The 20174-nt window shown below is 43.1% G+C and overlaps 1 protein-coding gene across 1 annotated transcript in view; it reads right to left on the reverse strand.

The window, feature by feature from the left end:
• The window catches only part of DNHD1 (dynein heavy chain domain 1), a gene marked incomplete at its 5' end in the record, with an annotated part of 67207 nt that overhangs the window by 39697 nt on the left and 7336 nt on the right, over nt 1-20174 (reverse strand). Inside the window, 12 exon segments of the mRNA XM_081062702.1 lie at nt 574-877; nt 881-906; nt 909-1062; nt 1538-1695; nt 5525-5768; nt 5859-6121; nt 7620-7671; nt 7805-7942; nt 8051-8305; nt 14821-14977; nt 16531-16641; nt 16728-16931. Of these exon segments, the coding sequence (XP_080918828.1) occupies nt 574-877; nt 881-906; nt 909-1062; nt 1538-1695; nt 5525-5768; nt 5859-6121; nt 7620-7671; nt 7805-7942; nt 8051-8305; nt 14821-14977; nt 16531-16641; nt 16728-16931 (2066 nt within the window).

Raw genomic sequence — 20174 nt, forward strand, 5'->3', positions numbered from 1 at the left:
ACCGATAAAAGTGACTGCATCCGAGGAAGAAAAAAAACTTGAGCCCACAAAATTCTTTACATGAAGAAGGGAACCACCACTGTGCAGAAGGGCTGAGACCAGAAGTTCTGTCCTGGTCTTCCCCTGTGAGCCAGTGAGGCCCTCAGCAGCTGCCTCACTACAGCACATTGGCTGAAAGCAATGGCTATGGAGCTTCCAGACCTCTGTTTATCTGGGGCCTGCTGCCTGGTACAGGGCTGGGTTGAACAGGGCTACACAAAGGCTAAGGACTACAATAAAGACACCTTTACGTTCTCCTGCACAGACTTTTAGCCCTGCCACCCCTTCACATTCTAATGGAACATTCACCTGTTTGCCTCCCCTCCGAGACTCCCTTCACCTTAAGCACAGCACTTATAGCCAATGTTTGAAGATTTAGTGCTGCAGTTTCTTTTATAAAAGAGATTAATGAAGGTATGAGATCCTTGAGACTTGCTTAGGGTCATACAGGACACAGGACCCTAAGTCCCAACCCTTATCTCAGTTGGAGGGCCTATGACAGGGTCGTGGCGGAGGGGCGGGGATCCTCGGTACCAGTGAAGGTGGCGTGGGCACGGTGCAGCTCACTGAGGTGGCTGGCTGTGCTCTGGAACTGGCGCTCCAGGGCGAGGAGCTGGCGCTCAGTGCTCCTCTGCTCTTGCGCAGGGTCCATGAAGGGCCCGGACAGGGCCTTCTCAATCAGGCCTTCCAGCTCTGCCAATGCTGCTGCCATCAGCTGCTGCAGCTTGGGCACGATGGTATGTTGCTTGCTGAGCAGGAACTCTGAGGCCTGGCTTCTCTCAAACTGAAATGCCTCCCACATATCCAGAAGCTGTGGGGCAAGCAGAGAGCAGTCGAGTCAATGTAGTTGTGGGGAGGGGACCGGGAGAGATGAGCGACTCTGAACTGCCTTCTCACCGAGATGTCCAGCGCCTCATTCTCAGCACTAAAGAGGCGAAAGTGGCTGCGGGTGAGTTCGTGGAGTGACCGTATGTATTCCATTCGCTCCTCCAGCTTGTTGTACTGGTCATTGGCCTCGTTCAACTGCAGGGGCCACAACATGAGATCAGCACCCCACAACCGTGCGCCCCTCTTGGGGCCCATCCCTGAGGGGTACTCCCACTTTCTGGAGGCTCCAGACCCCAGCAGCTGCCTTTTAACCCACTGGGAACAGGGGATATCTGGGATCAGATCCCCATTTGACCCACAGCTCCTCCCCCACCAAATCATTACCCTGATGACAGGGCAACAGGTCCCTATCTGACGGTCACACAGAGCCGAACTTTATTTCTGAAAGCAGGACTGTATCTCTATCATTACACTGGGGCCTCCCACTGTCACGAGGAAACTGAACGAGGCGAACAGGGCAAGAATTAGCAGGGCAGATCACGTATGTTAGTTTGCATAGTTTAAGAGCATCAAGCCCCATTGGGAGTTCATCTGAGACCCAAAGAGAGTGGCTGAGCATTTCAGTAGCACGGGCCCTGGGTAGACTGGGAAGGAAGCAGGGAGAGCCCACCTTTTGGGAGCACTGGCCAATGGAGTGAATGTCTGAGATGACAGTTTGGAAGACCTTGATGAAATCTGCGAGCTCTTTCATTAGTTGCTGGCTGCGGCTCCAGCACTCATTCTGTACCTGTGCAAGAATGTCCTTCCTGATGCTCTCCAGCTTGGACTCTGAAGACAGGAGAGGGTTAGGTGTTAAGGGGTGCATGAAAATGAAGGGCTGCTGGGAGAGTGCTGTGGGTTGAGAGTGGGAGTGGGAAGGGGAAGCCAGATCATAAATTCATTCCCTCACTCACTGAATACTTACTGGATCCTTGTCCAGTGTCCAGTCAGCTGCTATACACTGGGGCCTGAGCTGGCACCAGTGGACAAGGGTGAGTGAGTGAGACAGAAAGGGTTTCTAACCTCAGAAGCTCACAGTATGATGACAGAAACACATATGTAAACAGATCATCATAAATGCTCTATGAATGCCCCAGAGCCCTCAACCTGGCATGGTGAAAGGCGAGGAGGCGCAGGAGGCTAGGAAAGGCCTCCACAGAGAGCGGGACGTTGGAGCTGAATGTGTTGAGTAGTCAGTGCTCCCAGGGGCAAAGGCACACCACACAGATGAAACAGCATGTGCAAAGGCATGGGGATGACATGTTCATGAATAGCAGAATGTCCTACCAGAGATGAAGGTTTCCTGACTGGGGAGTCTTATTGTTTCTGCTCTAGTAGAAGAGCTACCAAGAAGAGTGCATAAACTGCCTTTTGTTTTTAAGGATTAAAGGAAAGAAGCTGTCAGGTGGATATGGGGCTAGAAGATAATCTTGGAAGCTGCCTTTGGTGACATGAACAACCCCATTGTCTCCGAAGGAAGGAATAATACCGACATGGGACCTCATCAAATCTAAGATACCACTGATTGCAAGAGGCACCATTATTTTATATACCACGAAAAAAGTGATGCCACCTAAACTCTGACATGCCATTAATTGTAATATACCTGTTAAGTTCAGAGATGTAAATTAAAATAATGTGCAGAAGAGCAAAACACAATATAGAAATATTGTATGAAGCATATCACGAAATACAGTATAGATTGCTTATTACATGCCAGATACAATGTCAACTACTTTACTTGTATTAACCCCTTTAATCTTCACAAAAATCCTTTGAGATAGATACTATTTATTATCCCTATTTTACAGATAAGGAAACAGTCTCAGAGAGGTTAAGTAACTTTATCAATATCACACAGTGGCTGAGCAAGGATTCAAACTCAGGCAGCCTGGCTCCACTCTGTTACATTTTATGTTTTGAGAGGTGAAAAGTAAATCAACTTATCCCCTATAAGCATCTCTTTCACTGGAAAAGGGGATAGTGAGTTTCAGGTGCACATAATTGAGGCATACAGGATATGGCCCTTTTGGAGCCATGGAGGTTATAACGAAGAGAAGTGGGCTCAGCCAAGAGTTGAGACTGAGAAAAGCAATCAAGGGGCACCCAAGGTTGAACAGAACACAAGGATGCAAATTTATCCTTTTTCAAATTATCCCTCTGGTCTATGACAGTAGCTAGGCCATTGCCATGGTGCTGCTTTTATTCCAGCAGCCTCAGACAGGTGAAGGCAGAGAGGAGCTCAACAGCGACACTGTGCGGTATAAAGGAGCAATGGACGGATAAAATACCAGGTCTGGGGTCGAAGGTGGAGACTGATGGAAAACTGATTTGAGAGATAATGTAGGAGATAGAAGAATGGAAAGGATTTAGCAACACATTGGATATGGTGGAGTTAGGGAGAGGGAATGGTAAAGGATGAAGTCAAGTTCCCAATGAGGACAACTCACCAGAGTGGGTAATTATATCATTCACTGTTCAAGGGAGCCCAGGTAGAAGTGGTACAGAGTTGGAGGATAAGAAGATAAAATTAGATCAGCAAGAAGGACAAGAACAGACAGAAAGGGATAAGGCGAAATGAAAAAATTAAGCACCTACTGCATGCCATACTCAGTGTTGGAAGTATTGCAAATAATATCTCGTTTAATCCTCCTTGCCATGACCCTGTGAGTGACTGCATTATTACATCCATGTAACAAATAAAGGCACTGAAGCTCAGTAATCTGAGGTTGTATAAACCAATGAAAAACAGATCCAAGATTCTGAACTCCATGCTTTCTCTGCTCCTTCTGAACAGGCCAGTTGATCCTGGACTAAGGATCAAGAAGCCAACAAACTAGAAAGAACAGGCTTTCCAAGCAGCAGTGGAGCCAAAAACTGCCCCAAAGAGGGTCAGAACAAAAGCAGGCCCTCCCTGTTCTTTCTTTGCCAGCCTGAACCCCCTGTACATTTAGGACAGGGGTGGGGAAAGAGTGGGGGAGTTTTGTGGCCCATAAAATACCTAATAAGGCATGTGCTTCATCTGTTGAAGAGCAAAGGCAGGGAGGGGTAGGCAGGCAAGCACTTCCAAGCAAACTCTTTCAGGCCCCATCTCCAAGGCCTCCCAGCTTCATAAAGAAAGCAGGCCCTGGGGGCCATGGGTCTGACAGAATCTTGTCTCTGCAGGAAGTGGACACTATTGGTTATTACCATCCTTGGGAGTGAGGTGAGGAAACAGAACAACCTTCCTGTTTCCTTGAAGAGCAAATCACTGGCTTTCCAATCTACCCACTGCGAGCATGTCCAAGGCCAGCTAATAGGTGGAGGCACTTAGCTAGTAAACAACAGCATGAGACATCCTCCCATGGGAAGGGAGAAAGAGATAAGAGGAATAAGACTAGGCCTTCAATCAGATTTCTCAGAGATCCAGGGAGATCAACAACTGTGCCTTGGCCTAGTGAGGACAGGTAGAGGCAAGAGGAGGACAGGTATGGAGGAAACAGATAGCAGAGTGGGCTTGAGCTCCTCTTTCCATGTGGAAGGGAATCCCTTGCAGGGTACCTTTGTGCTAACATGAGCTAGCACTAGAGCAGGGTATAAATCACAGTGTGATGTGTTGTGGCAAAAAGAGAGTCAAATATAACATTCCCAAGTCCCCCACAGCTCCTAAAAGGCAGGGGATATAGGAGATAGCAGAAAAGTAATAGCCAGTGGGCCCAGATGGGGTTCCTGTGTTGAGGGACAAAGGACCCTAAAGCAGAAGCTATGGGGTGGCCAGCCTAAGAGAACGATTAGATGAAGGATTCACTAAAACCCCAAGTACGTCAATGCCAGCAGGAGCCTATGCAGAGCCAGCATAGGTAGACACTCTGGCTCCTGCAAATCCCAGTTACATGTGCTCAGGACACAGCTGTAGCAGAAGCAGCAATGCCAGAAGGAGGGCAGAGACCAGGTAGGAATACATTACACCTCTGCTGACAGATGCCAGCAAAAAAGAGCATGCAGCCCAGCCACCCTCTCCAATGCCACCTTGGTGAGGAAAAGGGGCATTGAATAAAGAATAAAAACAACCCAGATCTGTAGTATCAATTTTGAATTGACTGAACACCCAAAATAGACTGAATTAGGCTAAAAGTACTGCTTTAAATGAAAAGTGCTTTCACTTTCAATTGGAATACAGTCTTCTTTCTCCATCAGCTTAGAAGTTAGGACTACTAAGACAAGAGCAGTTAAAGAGAGTACATTTTTACACATGCAAATTATAGTGTCAGTTTTGACTGTTAATGTGGGGAGGGGGGCACACTTGATTCCTGAGAATCTCTGCAAAGAAACTGAGCTCACTAGCCTAAGGAGCAGGCTAAGATTTTTCTGTCACATTTGAACTACTTCCACACTGTAAGAACAGAAAGCCTCAGGTGACAGGAACATGATTCCGAAGGAGTGAGCAGAGCCAATCCTATGTAATGCTCACACCTACAGCAGCAAAGGGAAGGGGCTGAGATCTGGGGCTGAGGGAAGCTCTGCAGGTCCAATGAGGGGCCTGCACCTAAGGTCCCTGGAGGACATTCGAGGCCCAAGAAAAGCTATATGGACCAGATAAGGAGGCAGAAGGAAAAGAGGCAGAATAAGCAGCACTCACCCATCTCTGCCCGTACATCACGGCAGCTCAGCAACAGCAACTTGCTTTTTGTGATCAACTCATTAGGTATATTGGAGACACGGGCCTGCCAAACGTTCAGGCAGCTCACTAGCATCACGTAGTTCTTAATGGGACAATCTCTCATAGACTCCAGCTTCTGAGGACCCCAGGTTTGCAGAAACTCGTAAATGTCTGTCATCCAGTGATATTCCCTGCAGAATTCCTGCACTTCCCACAGCACGCCCTAGGAGTAGACAAGGTGCTCAAGGCAGAGGTGGGTGGCTGTGATGAGAACTGATAAGCATGATTCCACTCCTTAAGCCTTTGTACTCACCTTCAGCAGGTCCTGTTGGATAGTCAGGGCCTGCTGGATTCGAGGGTTGTTGTCCAGGTCCTCTTGCAACTGCTTGTAATCGGGGGGCAAGTACTGGCCTCGTAGCCGGTATCCACGGACTTCCAGGGCTTCAGTAATTGTGTGAGATTTCCAGGGCCACACCAATCCTATATTCGGGCCACAGAAGATGTGCACGGCATCGCTGGGCTGGCCCTGGGACTTGGGCCTCAGGGAATCCATGTTCGAGTCCTCCTCTTCATCTTCTAGTGGGACACGTGTCATAATTGTCCTTGAGTGCCCTCCAGGACCCACACATGACCTCTCTCCCTAAAGTGTACACACACACACACACACACACACACACACACTCCCTGCTATAGAGGTTACAGGTCCTTCTATATTACAAACACAGTACACCAGACCCACCAGAGAATTTACAAGTAAGGGTTTAGGTACAGAGAAGAGAACTCACTCTAGCCAGCCTAAGAAGGAAAGTATTATTATGGAATATTAAGTGGGTTGCAAATACGTGGAAGAGCTGAAAAACAAAAACACTGTAGCTGCAATGGTGTAGGAAGCATAGCACTCCTGCCGCTGTAGAGCGGGGGAGATGGGAAAGGGTGCTGAGAAAGCCAGTCCTCAGTGTCTGCCTTAAGGGATACTCTTCAACTTGGCCTCCCCTTTAACTTCTAGGAACCGATTAATTGCCAATTTCAGTATTTGTGTTACATCTTTATACAAAAAGGGAGAAAAACATCAGAATTTTCAGAAATTATATCCTCACTACCAACATTAAACACTATAGTGACCCCCACCCCCCGCAAGGCTCAGTCCTCAGATCTCTTCTCTATCTGTACTCATTTTCTAAGTGAGCTCATCCAGATTCATTGTTTTAAACACCATCTATTTGCTCCCAAATTTATCTCTAGCTCAGACCTCTCCTTGAATGCCGATCCCACTTGAACAACTGCCTACTCAGATGTCTAACATGTACCTCAAACTTAACAGCACCAAAAATGCGCTCTGATTTCTCCCTCCCAAAACTGCTCCTCCTGCAGTCTTCTAACTTCAGCAGATGGGAACTCCATTCTTCCAGGTGCTCCAGTCAAAAACTAAAGTCATCCTTAACTCTTCTCTCACATACAACACATCCAGCTACCACAAAATCCCTTTGGCTCTTCATTAAAAATATATACCCAGAAACCAACCAATTCTCACCACCTCTACCACTGCCTGGCCCCCCTGACCGCAGCCCAAGTCACCATCAAATCTCACTGCATTTCTGCAATACCCTTCTACCTCATCTCCTTGTTTCCACCCTTGACTCTCTCCAAACCTGCCTCCCCCTTTTCCCGATTTTGCTTGAAAATGGGACGCTTGGAACTGCAGCTGGTCTTACAACTAGGAGGCAGTAAGCCTGAGGATGAAAAAATGTTTTTCATTGCAGCCTCTCCTACCACACACACACCTTTCTAAGAGGATCTGCCCTTACCAATCGCTAAACCCAGGAAGGAATTAGGGAAGGATATAACTAACCTGATACTTGATGACACTTTTCAGCCAGTGTATTATCTACCTCACAACTTCTTGTTACATGAGATAATTGTTTTTATTGTTAAGGCCACTGTCAGGTGTATGCAGTACTCAAGTTAGAGCTGCTCCATCCATACCCCAGGCCTGACTCTGGCCATTAGCACGTTGCATGTGCCCTCCCAACTCCTTCCACCCCCTCAGACTCCCTGCTTGGGTCTCCTTAAATACCTTCAGAATACAGGGAGTCCAAGGGGGTCTTCAGGTTTGTAGACTGCATTACCTTCATGCCATGGTATGGAGAAGGGGCAGAAATGGAAAACAATGAGGATTCAGAGCAGGCTGAGAGCTTCTGATTACACAGAGGATAAAAACTTGAAATTCCTACAGCCAGCCCCCTACCCAATCCAGAATACCTTCAGAATAGAGGCCTTGACAGACTGTAGGCTCCCAGTTAGAATCTGGATCACTTTTTCAATACTGGGCTCATGAGACAGCTGGCCACAACTGTCGAAGACCAGCTGTGCTGAGAGAAAAGGCTTCTGCCTTGGGGCCTGTAAAGAAGGGTCAGCAGAGGGCGTAGGGCTGGATGTCAGTATCTGCTCCCTGCCATCTGGCCTTTGCCCGCCTGCCCACCTCCGCACATGCCACCACCACCTCACTTGGAGGATGTTGGCCACAAAAGAGGTTATTTCCTCCTCTATGACAGACACGAGGCACTGGAAAATCATGTAGTCCACCAGGCGGGCCAACCGTCCGAGCTGCAGCAGCCAGGTTTCTGCCTGCTTCAGCTTCTGTTCCAGACGCTGGCGCTGCACCTTTTGAAGGTATATGGAGCCTTGGCCTTTCCTGATCCTCTGGCAGTTTTTCACTCGCTCCTGCAGGCCCTGTTGCATTTGATATGTATCCTCATGAACCTGTCAACATAGAGAGTGAAAAACTCTCTAAGGGAGACGGGGAGCAAACAGGCCACCCACTGCTCTGTGTGAAACTCTTAGATCTTGGAGCCTCAAATCTAGAACCTAGATGTACACGTGGAGGGTGGCTTTGTACTAGAGATTAGCCCCAGACATCTTGAAGTGATCAGAGAAGAAGTAAAATGGAGGACATATATCGAGAAGACACAATGTACTAATCTGATAGGCCAGGCATGACTACAAAAAGGCCCCCAGGGTGGAACTCAAATAGAAAATTTGTGTATAGGTAAACAGAGAGGTTCACATGGCATAGATGAGACAAAGAAGAGAAAGGCTGGGTAAGTTAAGATTCAATAATAATTCCAGGATATGGACTCCAATCGTTGGGCCTAGGTGATGTGGCCTGCGGACTAGCATAATGCTACCTGTGTGATAGAAGCTGTCTCTGTGGACTGACATAGACTTTCTATGGGAGGACGGGCGGGGGATAAGTCTGGGAGCTTCTCTGTAGTTTCTTCTCACATCTGGGAGGGTCCTCAGCCTGCAAAGGCTGCTGACAGTGGCCACCTCTCTGTGCCTCTCCTGTTGAGGAACAGAGGAGAGACACCAGATATTCTTGGCCAGATGGACTTTTTGTCCTTGCTGCTCTCCTGTCCTTTTTGATATTCAATAGAGCGTGTGATTAGAACTAACTGGTGTCTGTGAATTGCATTCTGCTAACCCTGAGGTCAAATCCCAGTCTTCTGAGACCCAGACATAAGACAGTTGAGGCCTAAGTTAGGTGCATCATACACAAACTTACCCTTAGACGAGGTGGGATGTCCTCTTCTGCTCTCTAGAAATCCTCAATACCTAGTGCTGCCCACTTCATAGCCCTTAGTGCAGGGGTATCAAAACTGCAGCCCACGGGCCAAATGTGGTCTGCAATCCATTGTTAATTGGCCCGCAGCAAATTCCAAAAATATATTTAGTTTACTTAAATAAACTAGGTGAGGCAATACGTACTTCACCTCGAGGGAGTGGCCCAGCTGTTTGTGTATTTGACCGCATATGGCCTTTGGTAAGAAACGTTGAAAAAAGTTTGGACCCCCCTGCCTCAGTCCAGTGCATCACCGTTATCTAGTTACCTGTGTGATTCATCACTGCCCTGTAAATTCTTCAAGGAGGAGGCCTCTGTCTCACCTTATTTCATTTCTCTATTGCTTAACACAGTATCTGGCATGAGTAATTCTACAGTAAATATTTGTAAAAGTAATGCATCGCCTCACATTAAAGGGCTTACTTAGTGCCAGTAAAGACAAAACCACACAAACAACAACAATAATAATTACTACAACAGAACATAATCAGTATACACATTAAAACTTCACTATTAGGGGCAATATCTTCAAAGTTCTGAGGAAATTTTTTAAACCTGGAATTCTGTATCTAGTTGGAGTATCACTGATGTTTGAGGATGAATAAAGACATTTTTAGATATACAAAGATTCAAAATTTGCCATTCACAGATTCTCTTTAAAACCCAAAACAACAACAATAGTATATTCCTGACAGAGGAAAATGAATACAAGAGGACAAAGTGGTCTACAAGAAGCTTTAATGAGCAAAGAAATTTGTGAAACACATTTTTAATTATAAATGGGTAGGTTGTAAAACAGGAATGTTCATAACAATCCCAAATTTAAATTCCAGGAGATATTTATATAAGCATAATACAAAGAGTGGAAGGTGGAGAGAGAAGAAAGGAGAGAAAGGAAATTAGGAGACTGTTAAGGTTCTATTCTATGTGGGAGAAAGATGTGAATGCAAATTCACACTTGGCATCCATTCATTCACCAAATATTCACTGAGTACTTACTATATAACATGCCTATAATAAGCACTAGAGATATATTAATATTAGTGAATGAAACAGATGAGAATCCTTACCCTCTTGGGGGCATATAATAAATAATTTATATTGTATGTAAAAAGATGGTAAGTGCTATGAAAAAAAAATCACAGAGAAGGAAAAGAGGGATCAGGAGTGCTGGTGATTGTGGGGGTTGAAATTTTAAACAGGGTAACCAGAGAAGGACTCTCTCTGAGAAGGTGCTTTTAGAAAAGGACACAGAAGAGACATAGTTATAAAAATTTAAGTTGACCAGCTATACCTGCTAGGTAGGTATATAAACATCTTACATACATATTTAGCTGCAAGTAAGAGAAAATAGAAAAGTGCAGCTTAAGCAAGAAAAAAGTTATTTATTTAATGCAATAAGAAGTCGCTGGATGCCCAATAAACTAATTAAAAAAAAAAAAGTCCCTGGATGGCATACCGGCCCAATACTATCAGTCAGAACAAAGCTTCTTCTATCTTCCTCCTTCCCTATCCTTAATATGACTTTCACCCTTATTATGGTGAGATGGCTTCTCTGATCACCAGAAATTTCATCCAAGGGTCAGGCAATCAGACAGGAGTAAAGGTCCAAAAAGACATTCCAGTGCATCTGCCTCGTTTAAAGTTTCCCCGTGACTTCCACTTACATTTCATTGCCCAGAACTGAGTTACATGGCTTCCTCCAAGCTAGGAGTCTATGAAAAAAAATAAAATCAAGATTCTAACACTAAGATGAGTAAGCACTGATTAGCTCTTGGGGAACCATGAGAAAAATAAAATGTGTAACATCCAAGTCATTGGAGGACAATAATAGCAACAAAAAATGTAAACAACTCAACAAAAGATAAAAAACACAGGAAGAATCTAAGGAAATAGAAAATACCAAAACAACATGGGGAAAGTAAGTCCAAACCTATCGGTAATCAAAATAAATGAGATAAATCTACTGCAAGACATATAGACTCTCAGACTAAATGTTTCCCAGGTATTTATAATATATACATAAAGCAAATCAACAAAGGTAGGTTGAAAACAAAGGGATAGATAAATATCAAGCAAATGCTTGATGCTCTTAACATCAAATAAGAGAGAACACTAGTAGAAAAGTAGAAAACAAGAATGAAGACATTTTCATATCAATAAAATCAGCAAGAAACAGTGAAATAAAACTTCATGCACATAACATGATTTTGAAATACACGTTGCAGATAAAAGAACATCAAGGAGACATTAACAAACCTATAGTTAAAGGAGGAGATTTCTTTTTAAATTAAAGTGTATTGGGGTGACAACTGTTAGTAAAGTTACATAGATTTCAGGTGTACAACTCTGTAATTTTTAACATATATCTCTCAGAAACTGAAAGGTAAAGTGAGTAAGAAAAATCGTTGTGGCTATAGAATATTTGAATAAAACCAAGAATGAGCTTGGTTGAATATGCATTTTCTTAGGTTGAGTTCCCTAGAAGCAGATCTTGAGGCAGGAATTTGGGGAAATGTGACGTATTGAAGGAACTATCTTCAGGAAACAAACCTCTAAACAAGAGGGGGAAGCAAAACAGGGAAGGGCAAAGTGCCAAGTGAGATCTCAGCTAAAGCTGTTCTTGGTCTGATCTGGAGGGAGAGGCAGCTTTGGAACATATGTGGTATTGTTAGAATTGTCACACTGTGAGACAAGGAGCCAAAAAAAGGGGCAGAGGAACTGTTCCATAGGAAAGAGACAAAAGAAAAGTGACCACTTCTCTTTCATGCAGTGCATGATTCTGGATTGGATCCTGAAGCAGTAAAAAAACCCACAGTACTATAATAAAGGACATTGTTGGAATGATTGGCAAATTTTTAATAAGGACCGTGGGTTAGATAACAGAATTGTATCAAAGTGAAATTTTCTAACTTTTGATAATTGTACTGTCATAATGGAAGAAAATGTCCCTGTTTTTTAGGAAAAACACACTGGCATATTTAGGGGTAGAGACTTGACATCTGCAACTTACTCTTAAATGGTTCAGGAAAAATAATGTATTTTTAAATGTATCAGGAAAAGAAGAAGAACATAAATGAAAAAGTAAATGGGACAAAATAACAATCTGGGTAAAAAGTATATGAGAGTTCATTAGACTGTACTTGCAACTCTCCTAATTAGTTTGAAATTATATAAAAATAAAAAGTTAAACAAGCAAGAAATAGAATGAAAGAAAATGGGTTTATTCTAGTAATGCAAAGGTGGTCTTACACTAACAATTCACCTTATTTATAGACTAAAGGAGAAAAATCCCATAATCATCTACATAGAAGCAGAAAAAAAAAAAGTCATTGGACAAAATTCAACATCCATTCATGGTAAGACCTCTTAGTAAACTAGAAATTGATGGAAGAGTCCTTAAAAATTGAAAAGGATATCTACCAAACACTCACATTTAATATTATTTCTTTAACGTTTCAAGTCTATTTTAGTTATTCAGTAATGCTACAGTTTAATGGGCAGCAGCCTGCTTTATTTAGCACAGATTACAAACTGGTTCAGTAACAATTCAGTTATCAGCTGTGATGATTACTGATCCTCCCTTCCTCTCTCCCTCCCACTTTGGGGTGATCACCAGCAGGCATAGGTTCCATTCCATTCCACCTAGCGGCACAGAAAGTGGCTCCATGTGTTGCATTTGCTGTGTTTTCACTCTTTTTATGGTGCTTTTTGAAAAGTTAATTTTAATATAGAAAAATTTATTATTTTAGGTTTATAATTTTTTTATATTTTGTTTAAGAAATCCTTTGGGGGTAGGCAAAGATTTCTTAAACCAGGACTCAAAAGGCATGAAGCAAAAAAGATTAATAAAATGAGCTTCAAGAAAATGAAGAACTTCTGTTAATCAAAAGACACCTTAAAATAGTAAAAAGGTATGCCACAGACTGGGATAAAATATCTATAATACATCATTTTGATACAGGACTCATCCAGAATACACAAAGAATTCCTGAAAATTAATAGGAAAAAAATTGACAACCCAATTAAAAATGAGCAAGAGAGTTAGACACTTCACAGAAGAGGGTACCAAATGGCGAATAAACACATGAAAAGATGTTCACCATCATTGGTGATCATAAAAACACAAATTAAAATCACAATGAGATACCACTGTACACCCACCAGTTTGGCTAAAATTAAAAACCCCGACAATACCAAGTGTTGGTGAGAACAAAGAACAACTGGAAGTCTCCTATATTGTTGGTGGGACTATAAACTGGTACAACCACTCTAGAGAACTGTTTAGCACTGTAAAGCATACATACACCTTATTCCAGCAACCACTCCTGGAATATGTGCCCCAAACAAATGAGTGCTTATATCCACTAAAAGACATGTACGGGAAATGTTCATAGCAGCATTACTCATGGTAGTGAAAAATTGGACCCAACAATAAGAGAATTACCAAAATAAACTGTGGTAGATTCATACAGGGAAATACTACAAAACATACAAAAGAGTGAACCACTGCAACCTAGAACATTATGGATAAATCTCACTAACATAATGTTCAGTGAAAAAAAGCCAGACAGAAAAGAGCACATGCTGTCTGATTCCATTTATATGAAATTCAAAATCAGACAAAATTAATCTATGGTGGCCAAGGTCAGAGTAGTCGTCAGCTTTGTGGAGGTATTGATGAGAGATGTGCCCGGAAGCTTACTGAGGTGTTGGAAACGTCCTGTATCTTCATCTGGGTGGTGGTTACATGGATGTATATATGCAAATATTTCAATAAACTGTACACTTAAAATGTACTGCATGTAAATTATACCTTAATTAAAAAAATTACTGACTATGAAAAAGTTATCACTATTCTTGTAACATTCAAACAAGGATGGGATTTAAGAAATGAGAGGGGGAGAAAGGCCATAGATCATCTCGCCTCTACCTTCTGCCCCACTCAATTTAGTGCAATGGCAGGTCCAGCTGTTGCTGTCTGGAGGATAAAGACCGTTTTCCTATATGAATGTATCAAGGGCCTCCTTCACATAATTTCTCATTTGCACAAAATCTGGGTGAGTCCCCCCTCTCAGGACTGGAGTGTCTTCAGAGGGTGACTAATCAGAGATCTGTGTGAACATCCAGCCCCACCTGACAGACAATAAACTATGATGATAGGTCATGGGCAAGAAACAAGTACACAGCAGGGCCTCCCAGAGCCCTAGGCAGGGGGCATGTACCACAGATGCCAAGTAGGCATAATTAGGAAGGACTCCTCCATTGGATGCTTCTACCAGCCAGTAGCCTGCCAAAGTTTCAAGATAGGTTCAAAGATAAGCCCTGCAGCATGAGATCAGGATTCCAACTCTTAAATTCCCTAGTGTCCCTGGCACAAACAACTGAAAAATAGATGTTGTTATGTTCCTTCTCCTCCCTGCTCAAGGCCAGAAGCAACCCTCAGGGAAAGGCTGAGTCCAAGTCTCTGCCCACCTGTTATTGATCCATCCATCCCAGAACAGAGAATGCTGTTGCTGGGCAGGCCAATGGCTCTGAGCCAGCTGCAGAGTCCAGGCCACCCAGGGATCCTACGAGAAGCATAAGTCAACAGGAGGCTGGAGCTCTGGCAAGCTCAGCTTAGAGAAAAGGTTCACAATAAACTGGAGCCTCTTACCGTATGAAGGATGGATGTGCAGAGGTGCAGACAGCGACAGAGCAGCCGCAGGGCCTTGTGGCTCTCCTTCGCTAGAGCCCGCTGCAGGTCCAGCAGCTCGTAGCACTGATCTGGCTCCTGGGGGAGCCAGGACACAGAGTGCAGCTCCTGTAGAAGCCTGGAATCGACAGCCAAGCTGGTCAGAGCAAGCATCTCAGCCCTCTATCCTTGGACACCTTTGACCACCTCCTAGCCCGGCTCACCTCAGAATGAGCAAAGGTTTAGAAAGATTATATTATTCCCAGTGACTAAGAGTGGTGACTCCCTCTTGAGAGTTCTTTAAAAGAATTCAAACCCAGAAATTCTTTGGGAAAGGCCTGGGGTATGTGCAAATGTTTACACTGAGTGACCTTTCTGCCAGTAGAGAAGGTCAAGTAGATTCCAAGGTCTGCCTTAGGAGAGACTACAGCGGCTTCCTTCTTGGAACAGGGGAAACTGAGGACCTTGAAAATCTAGATGGACAGGTGAATTTTAGGATCAAAGGTGATGAACCTGCAACTTCCCTATGAGCTGACCATCCCCCACCCCTGAACTGAGAACACATCTCTAAACATCCTTGAAAACAATGAAAGATCTACAGTAAACAAAGGATGATCATAATGAGTGTCACTTATTCAGGACTTAATAGGAGGCACTGAACATGGTACTTTATATTCACGTTCTCAATTCTCACTACAGCTGTATGGCAGAAATCTTTATTTCTAGTTTTCAGATCAGAAAACTGAGGCTCAAAGAATAACGTCCCTTGCTAGTATTCAGGATTTAAATTCAGATCAGTTCAGCCTCCAAGCCCTTATACTTTTAATTACACCATGATATTAGGCTAGGCTGGAGAATGCCTAGAGCAGAGATTGCGAATTGGTAGCCCATGGGCCAAATTCAGACTGAAAAGGTTTTCATATGTACCACTAAGAGTTGGCCAGCATAGCATTTTAATAAAAATTTGAGCTCACCAGGTAAAATTAAGAAACTTTACAACGAAATATGAATCTCCAGGAAATCCTGAAAAATAAAGTGGCTGACACGTTGGATCTATAGTCCCAAAGGCAAAAGTCAGTTGGAGCTGAGTGTGACTGTCCTCTTTAAATGCAATCTTCAGAGTACAGTCCACACACTTTGTAACGTCTTGGACCTAACCCCTGCATTTCTTCCATAGCTCCTGCTTGGGCCCTATAGGTGTTTGAGATTGCGACTCCTATCAAGAAGATAACTGGAGTGGCTGAAGAGAGCAGAGAAAGCAAGAAAATACTGAAGAGGAACAACTAAGCTTTTCCAACAAAAAGAATCCAAGTAATACTGTGGAAAGAGCAGAGAGTTTGGATTCAAACACCTGAGTAGATCCCCAGATTTAATAATAATTGTATGATGTGGGGCAAGTTGATGTAGGTGTACATAATTATATGGAGATATGTTCAAATACATTATTCGGAGAAAAAAACTGGTTACTTAACAGTATGTAAAGTATGATCATATTTGTGTATGTGATAGAAGAAAAAGACTAGAAAGATAGGCAACAAAATGTTCATAGCGGATATTTGTGGGTGGAAGGATTCAAGATGTTTTTCCTTTGTGCTTTTTTGTATTTCCCAAATTTTCTACAAGGAACATGCTATTACTTTTTGTAAAAAATATTTTTAAAAATCCATCGAAGTCGTGTCTTGAAGACCTCACCTGCTAATATGAAGCAGTCCAGCTCCAAAGTGGGGCACAGCGAAGAGCAGATGCTCCCCCAGGAAAGTCCGGCACCGCTGCAGCCCTCGCAACTTCACATTCTTCTTCCAGCTACAGATCGGAGGGCAGTGACAACATGCTGCTGCTCTCTGCAGCACTCCCCCCAAATTCCAAATCCCAGGTGCATCATCACCTACCAGGCCAAAGCCTTGCGTAAGAGGCAATACTTAAAGAATGGGATAAACTGGAGCTGCTGCCAGAGGACAGAGTGGCGGTGCCAGGTCCCCAGTGTCAGCGTCTCACTGCCCTCCACAGGGTGCACATGCAGGACGCCGAAGGGAGAGAAGATGTAGTGCTCAGGATTCACCTTGCTCGGTGGCACCACCACCAGGCTGTAGGGCCTTTGTAAAGGGGCTCTGATCAGTGGGAGCCCTGGGAACTTGAGCAGACTTCAGAAAGGGACAAAAGAAGGAAGGAGAGATTTAAAAAGAGAGAGAGTCAGGAAGGAAGGCAGAAGAAAGTGGGAAGAGGGAGAAAAGAGCAGAATGATCTGCAAACTAGAAAGATGGAATGAATATTATTAAGAAGAAATGGAAGCCCATGAGAGATGGGAAGAAAGAAAAATGCCCCTAGCCAGTTCCGAGAAGTTCTTATCTCCAGACCCAGATACTTTACATCCCATCAAATCTAAGATGCCATCAGTTGTTAAGCTGCATTTTTTGATGAAACACTAAAATAAAAAACACTGCCAATTGATACGCCATCAATTTGTAAGATACATAACAATTTCAGAGATGTTGAAATGTGAAAAAAGATGTGCATCTTGGAAATAATAAAATGCACATATCTCTAGGTACTGAAATAACATCAGAGATAATCAGGGAATGCCATTTAGAGTAATTGAGAATGGGGACAAGCAAAAGGCAACTAGATTAGACACAGGCCATAAAGAGGAAAACTGCCACCTAGTGAACAAGACGAGTACATCTAGAGGCATCTTAAAATGATATGAAGTTCTCTTACTTCAGCTAAATGCACCTACACCTACATTAAATACAATTTATATGTAGCTATATAATAGTTGTAGCTAGTTGCAGTAAACTAATTAGCAAAATGCTATGTTTAGGCACAGTTAATAAAGCATTTATTAATTTTTATCTTGCAGTTTTCTTTTTATAACTTAAAGCCAGCAATATTTTAAAGCATTGAATATATATGTTTAAGTCCTTTAAAAGCTGTATGTCCTAGGTCCTGTGCCTACAATGCCTAAAAGATAAAATGGTCCTCTATCTCTTATCTCTCTCAACTTTCTAGAATATATTGTTAAGCAAATGACTTAAGAGTGTTCAGATAGATCCCAGAATGAACTCACTAAGTCATATAAAAACTTTACCTCACTTCTCACAAAGTAACCAGATCTTCTCAAGTACTATTATCACCAAATTACAGATGAGAAAACAAACAAAGAAGTCATAACTGCCCAAGGCAATTAAGGAAAGAATACAGGATTTAAAACCCAATCTACGTGACTCAGGCCCTCCTCTCTCTTACCTACTAGGCCATTTATCATCCCATATGATAGCTACCTACCCTAACTGAGCCCTGGCTCTCCCAAGGGGACACTCCTGTCCCTATGACCTTAATGGAGGCTACTCTTTCTGCAGTGAGGGAGTAGTCTCCTCACTCCCAATGGCCACAGCTGCTTTGGGGGTATATTCACTCATTCTACAAATGTTTATTAAGCGAAGCATTGTGTCAGGCACTGAGGAGACAGCAGTGAACAAGAAAAATCCAATCCCTGACTTCATGGAACTTAGTTAAACCATTTATCAAGTTCCCCATCTGTCCAAGCACTGTGATCATAAAGGACGTAAGATAACTACCACAAAGTCCTTGCCTTCCGAGAGCTCAGGTCAATTGGAACATTAAGTGATGCTAGAGAGTAAATGGGGCAAGTCAAGATCTTCCTGAATCCCAGACCCATTTACTCAACTGCTTCCAAAACGTCTCAAATTTTCTGTCTTGCATCTATGTATCTGAAACGCAGCAAGTTCTATACTGAACTCATAATTTACCCCCTCCAAATATGAATGAATTGGTTCATGCATTCATTCAACAAATGTTACTGAGTTTGTACTCTATGCTAAACTGTCCTAAGCCCTGAGGATACATTGCTAAACATAACAAACAAAAACCCCTGCCCTGATAGAGTTCCCATTCCACTGGAGAAGATGATAAAGCTAAAAAATGATAGGGGAGGTGGGGGAAAAGCAGGAAAAGGGAGATTGGCAGTGCCAGAGGAGGAGGGAGTGTAATTTTAAACGGGATAATAACAGTGGGGAGGTGATAGTGGAGCAAACACTCCAAGGAAGTGAAGGAATAAATGCCTCCCTTAATGTAAGTCAAAATCTAGGACAAATATAAGAAAAATCTGATAAATTCAAACACATTAAGAAAACCTGTTACATGGCAAATAAATAAACAAAATGAAACAACAAATGCCAGGTTTCTACTTTTGCTGATGGTGCACTAGAAATTTGGACCAACATTCCTACCTGAAAACAACTAGGAAAACTGTGCAAAATATCTGGATAAAATGTAAAAATTATCTGTATGAACCCATCAGAGAACCCACAAATTGAATATCCTGGGCTTTGGGTTGGGACCCTAGTTACAACATAGGTTAAACCAGAAAACACTTCCCTCCTTGCTGTGGGTCCCAGGCAACTTCTGCTACTTGTGCTCCTTAGCTTTCTGAGTCTGTCACCAGCTCCGGCTTTAGGGAGTGTGGACTGAAGTGGATACACAATTGCCTCTATTGGAATTGACAAGCACCTGTTTGGGAAAAAGCAGCACCAAATGCTAAACTCACTTCACTGGGTTCCTTCTTTGGCAAATACTGGTCCTGTGATTATTCACTGCCTTTTCAGTTCCCCTGCTCATGGTTTCTCGTCTCTCTCTCTGTGCTTAATTATCTTTGATTGTGCTACTTCTCAGATTATGACTGAGTTGATAGTTTAAAGTTCTAAGCTTGTAATTTTCATTCTGTAAGCTTTCCACCATGGTCAGTGGGCACAGCATCCCACAATACTACCATTACTACTATCATTACTGCCAGACAGTCAAGTGTAGCAGCCATGGTACACGGAGGCAGTGCTGTTTCCCCCTGAAAATGAGACCTAGCCGGACCATCAGCTCTAAGGCATCTTTTGGAGCAAACTTTAATATAAGACCCGGTATATATTATATTATATCGTATCGTATCGTATCGTATCGTATCGTATCGTATCGTATCGTATCATATCATATTATATTATATTACATTATATTAAGACCTGGTCTTATATTGTAGTAAAATAAGACTGGGTCTTATATTAATTTTTGCTCCAAAAGATGCATTAGAGCTGATGGTCCGGCTAGGTCTTATTTTCGGGGAAACATGGAGTAGGTGGTTCATCACATTCCACCAAAAGTAGTAATTTAATTAACTGATGCCACTACATGTCATAGGTTTCTAGTATCCTAGTTCTCATTAGCAAGGAGCTCAGTACTGTCCAAGACCAAGGGCATTATGAAGCCAGTATCAGAATTGCATATTTGAGGCTAGTTTCCTGGGACCACTCATGATAGCAAATACTGTATCA

Source organism: Rhinolophus hipposideros (genome assembly GCF_964194185.1).
Source record: "Rhinolophus hipposideros genome assembly, chromosome: 10".
NCBI classification, from domain to species: domain Eukaryota; kingdom Metazoa; phylum Chordata; class Mammalia; order Chiroptera; family Rhinolophidae; genus Rhinolophus; species Rhinolophus hipposideros.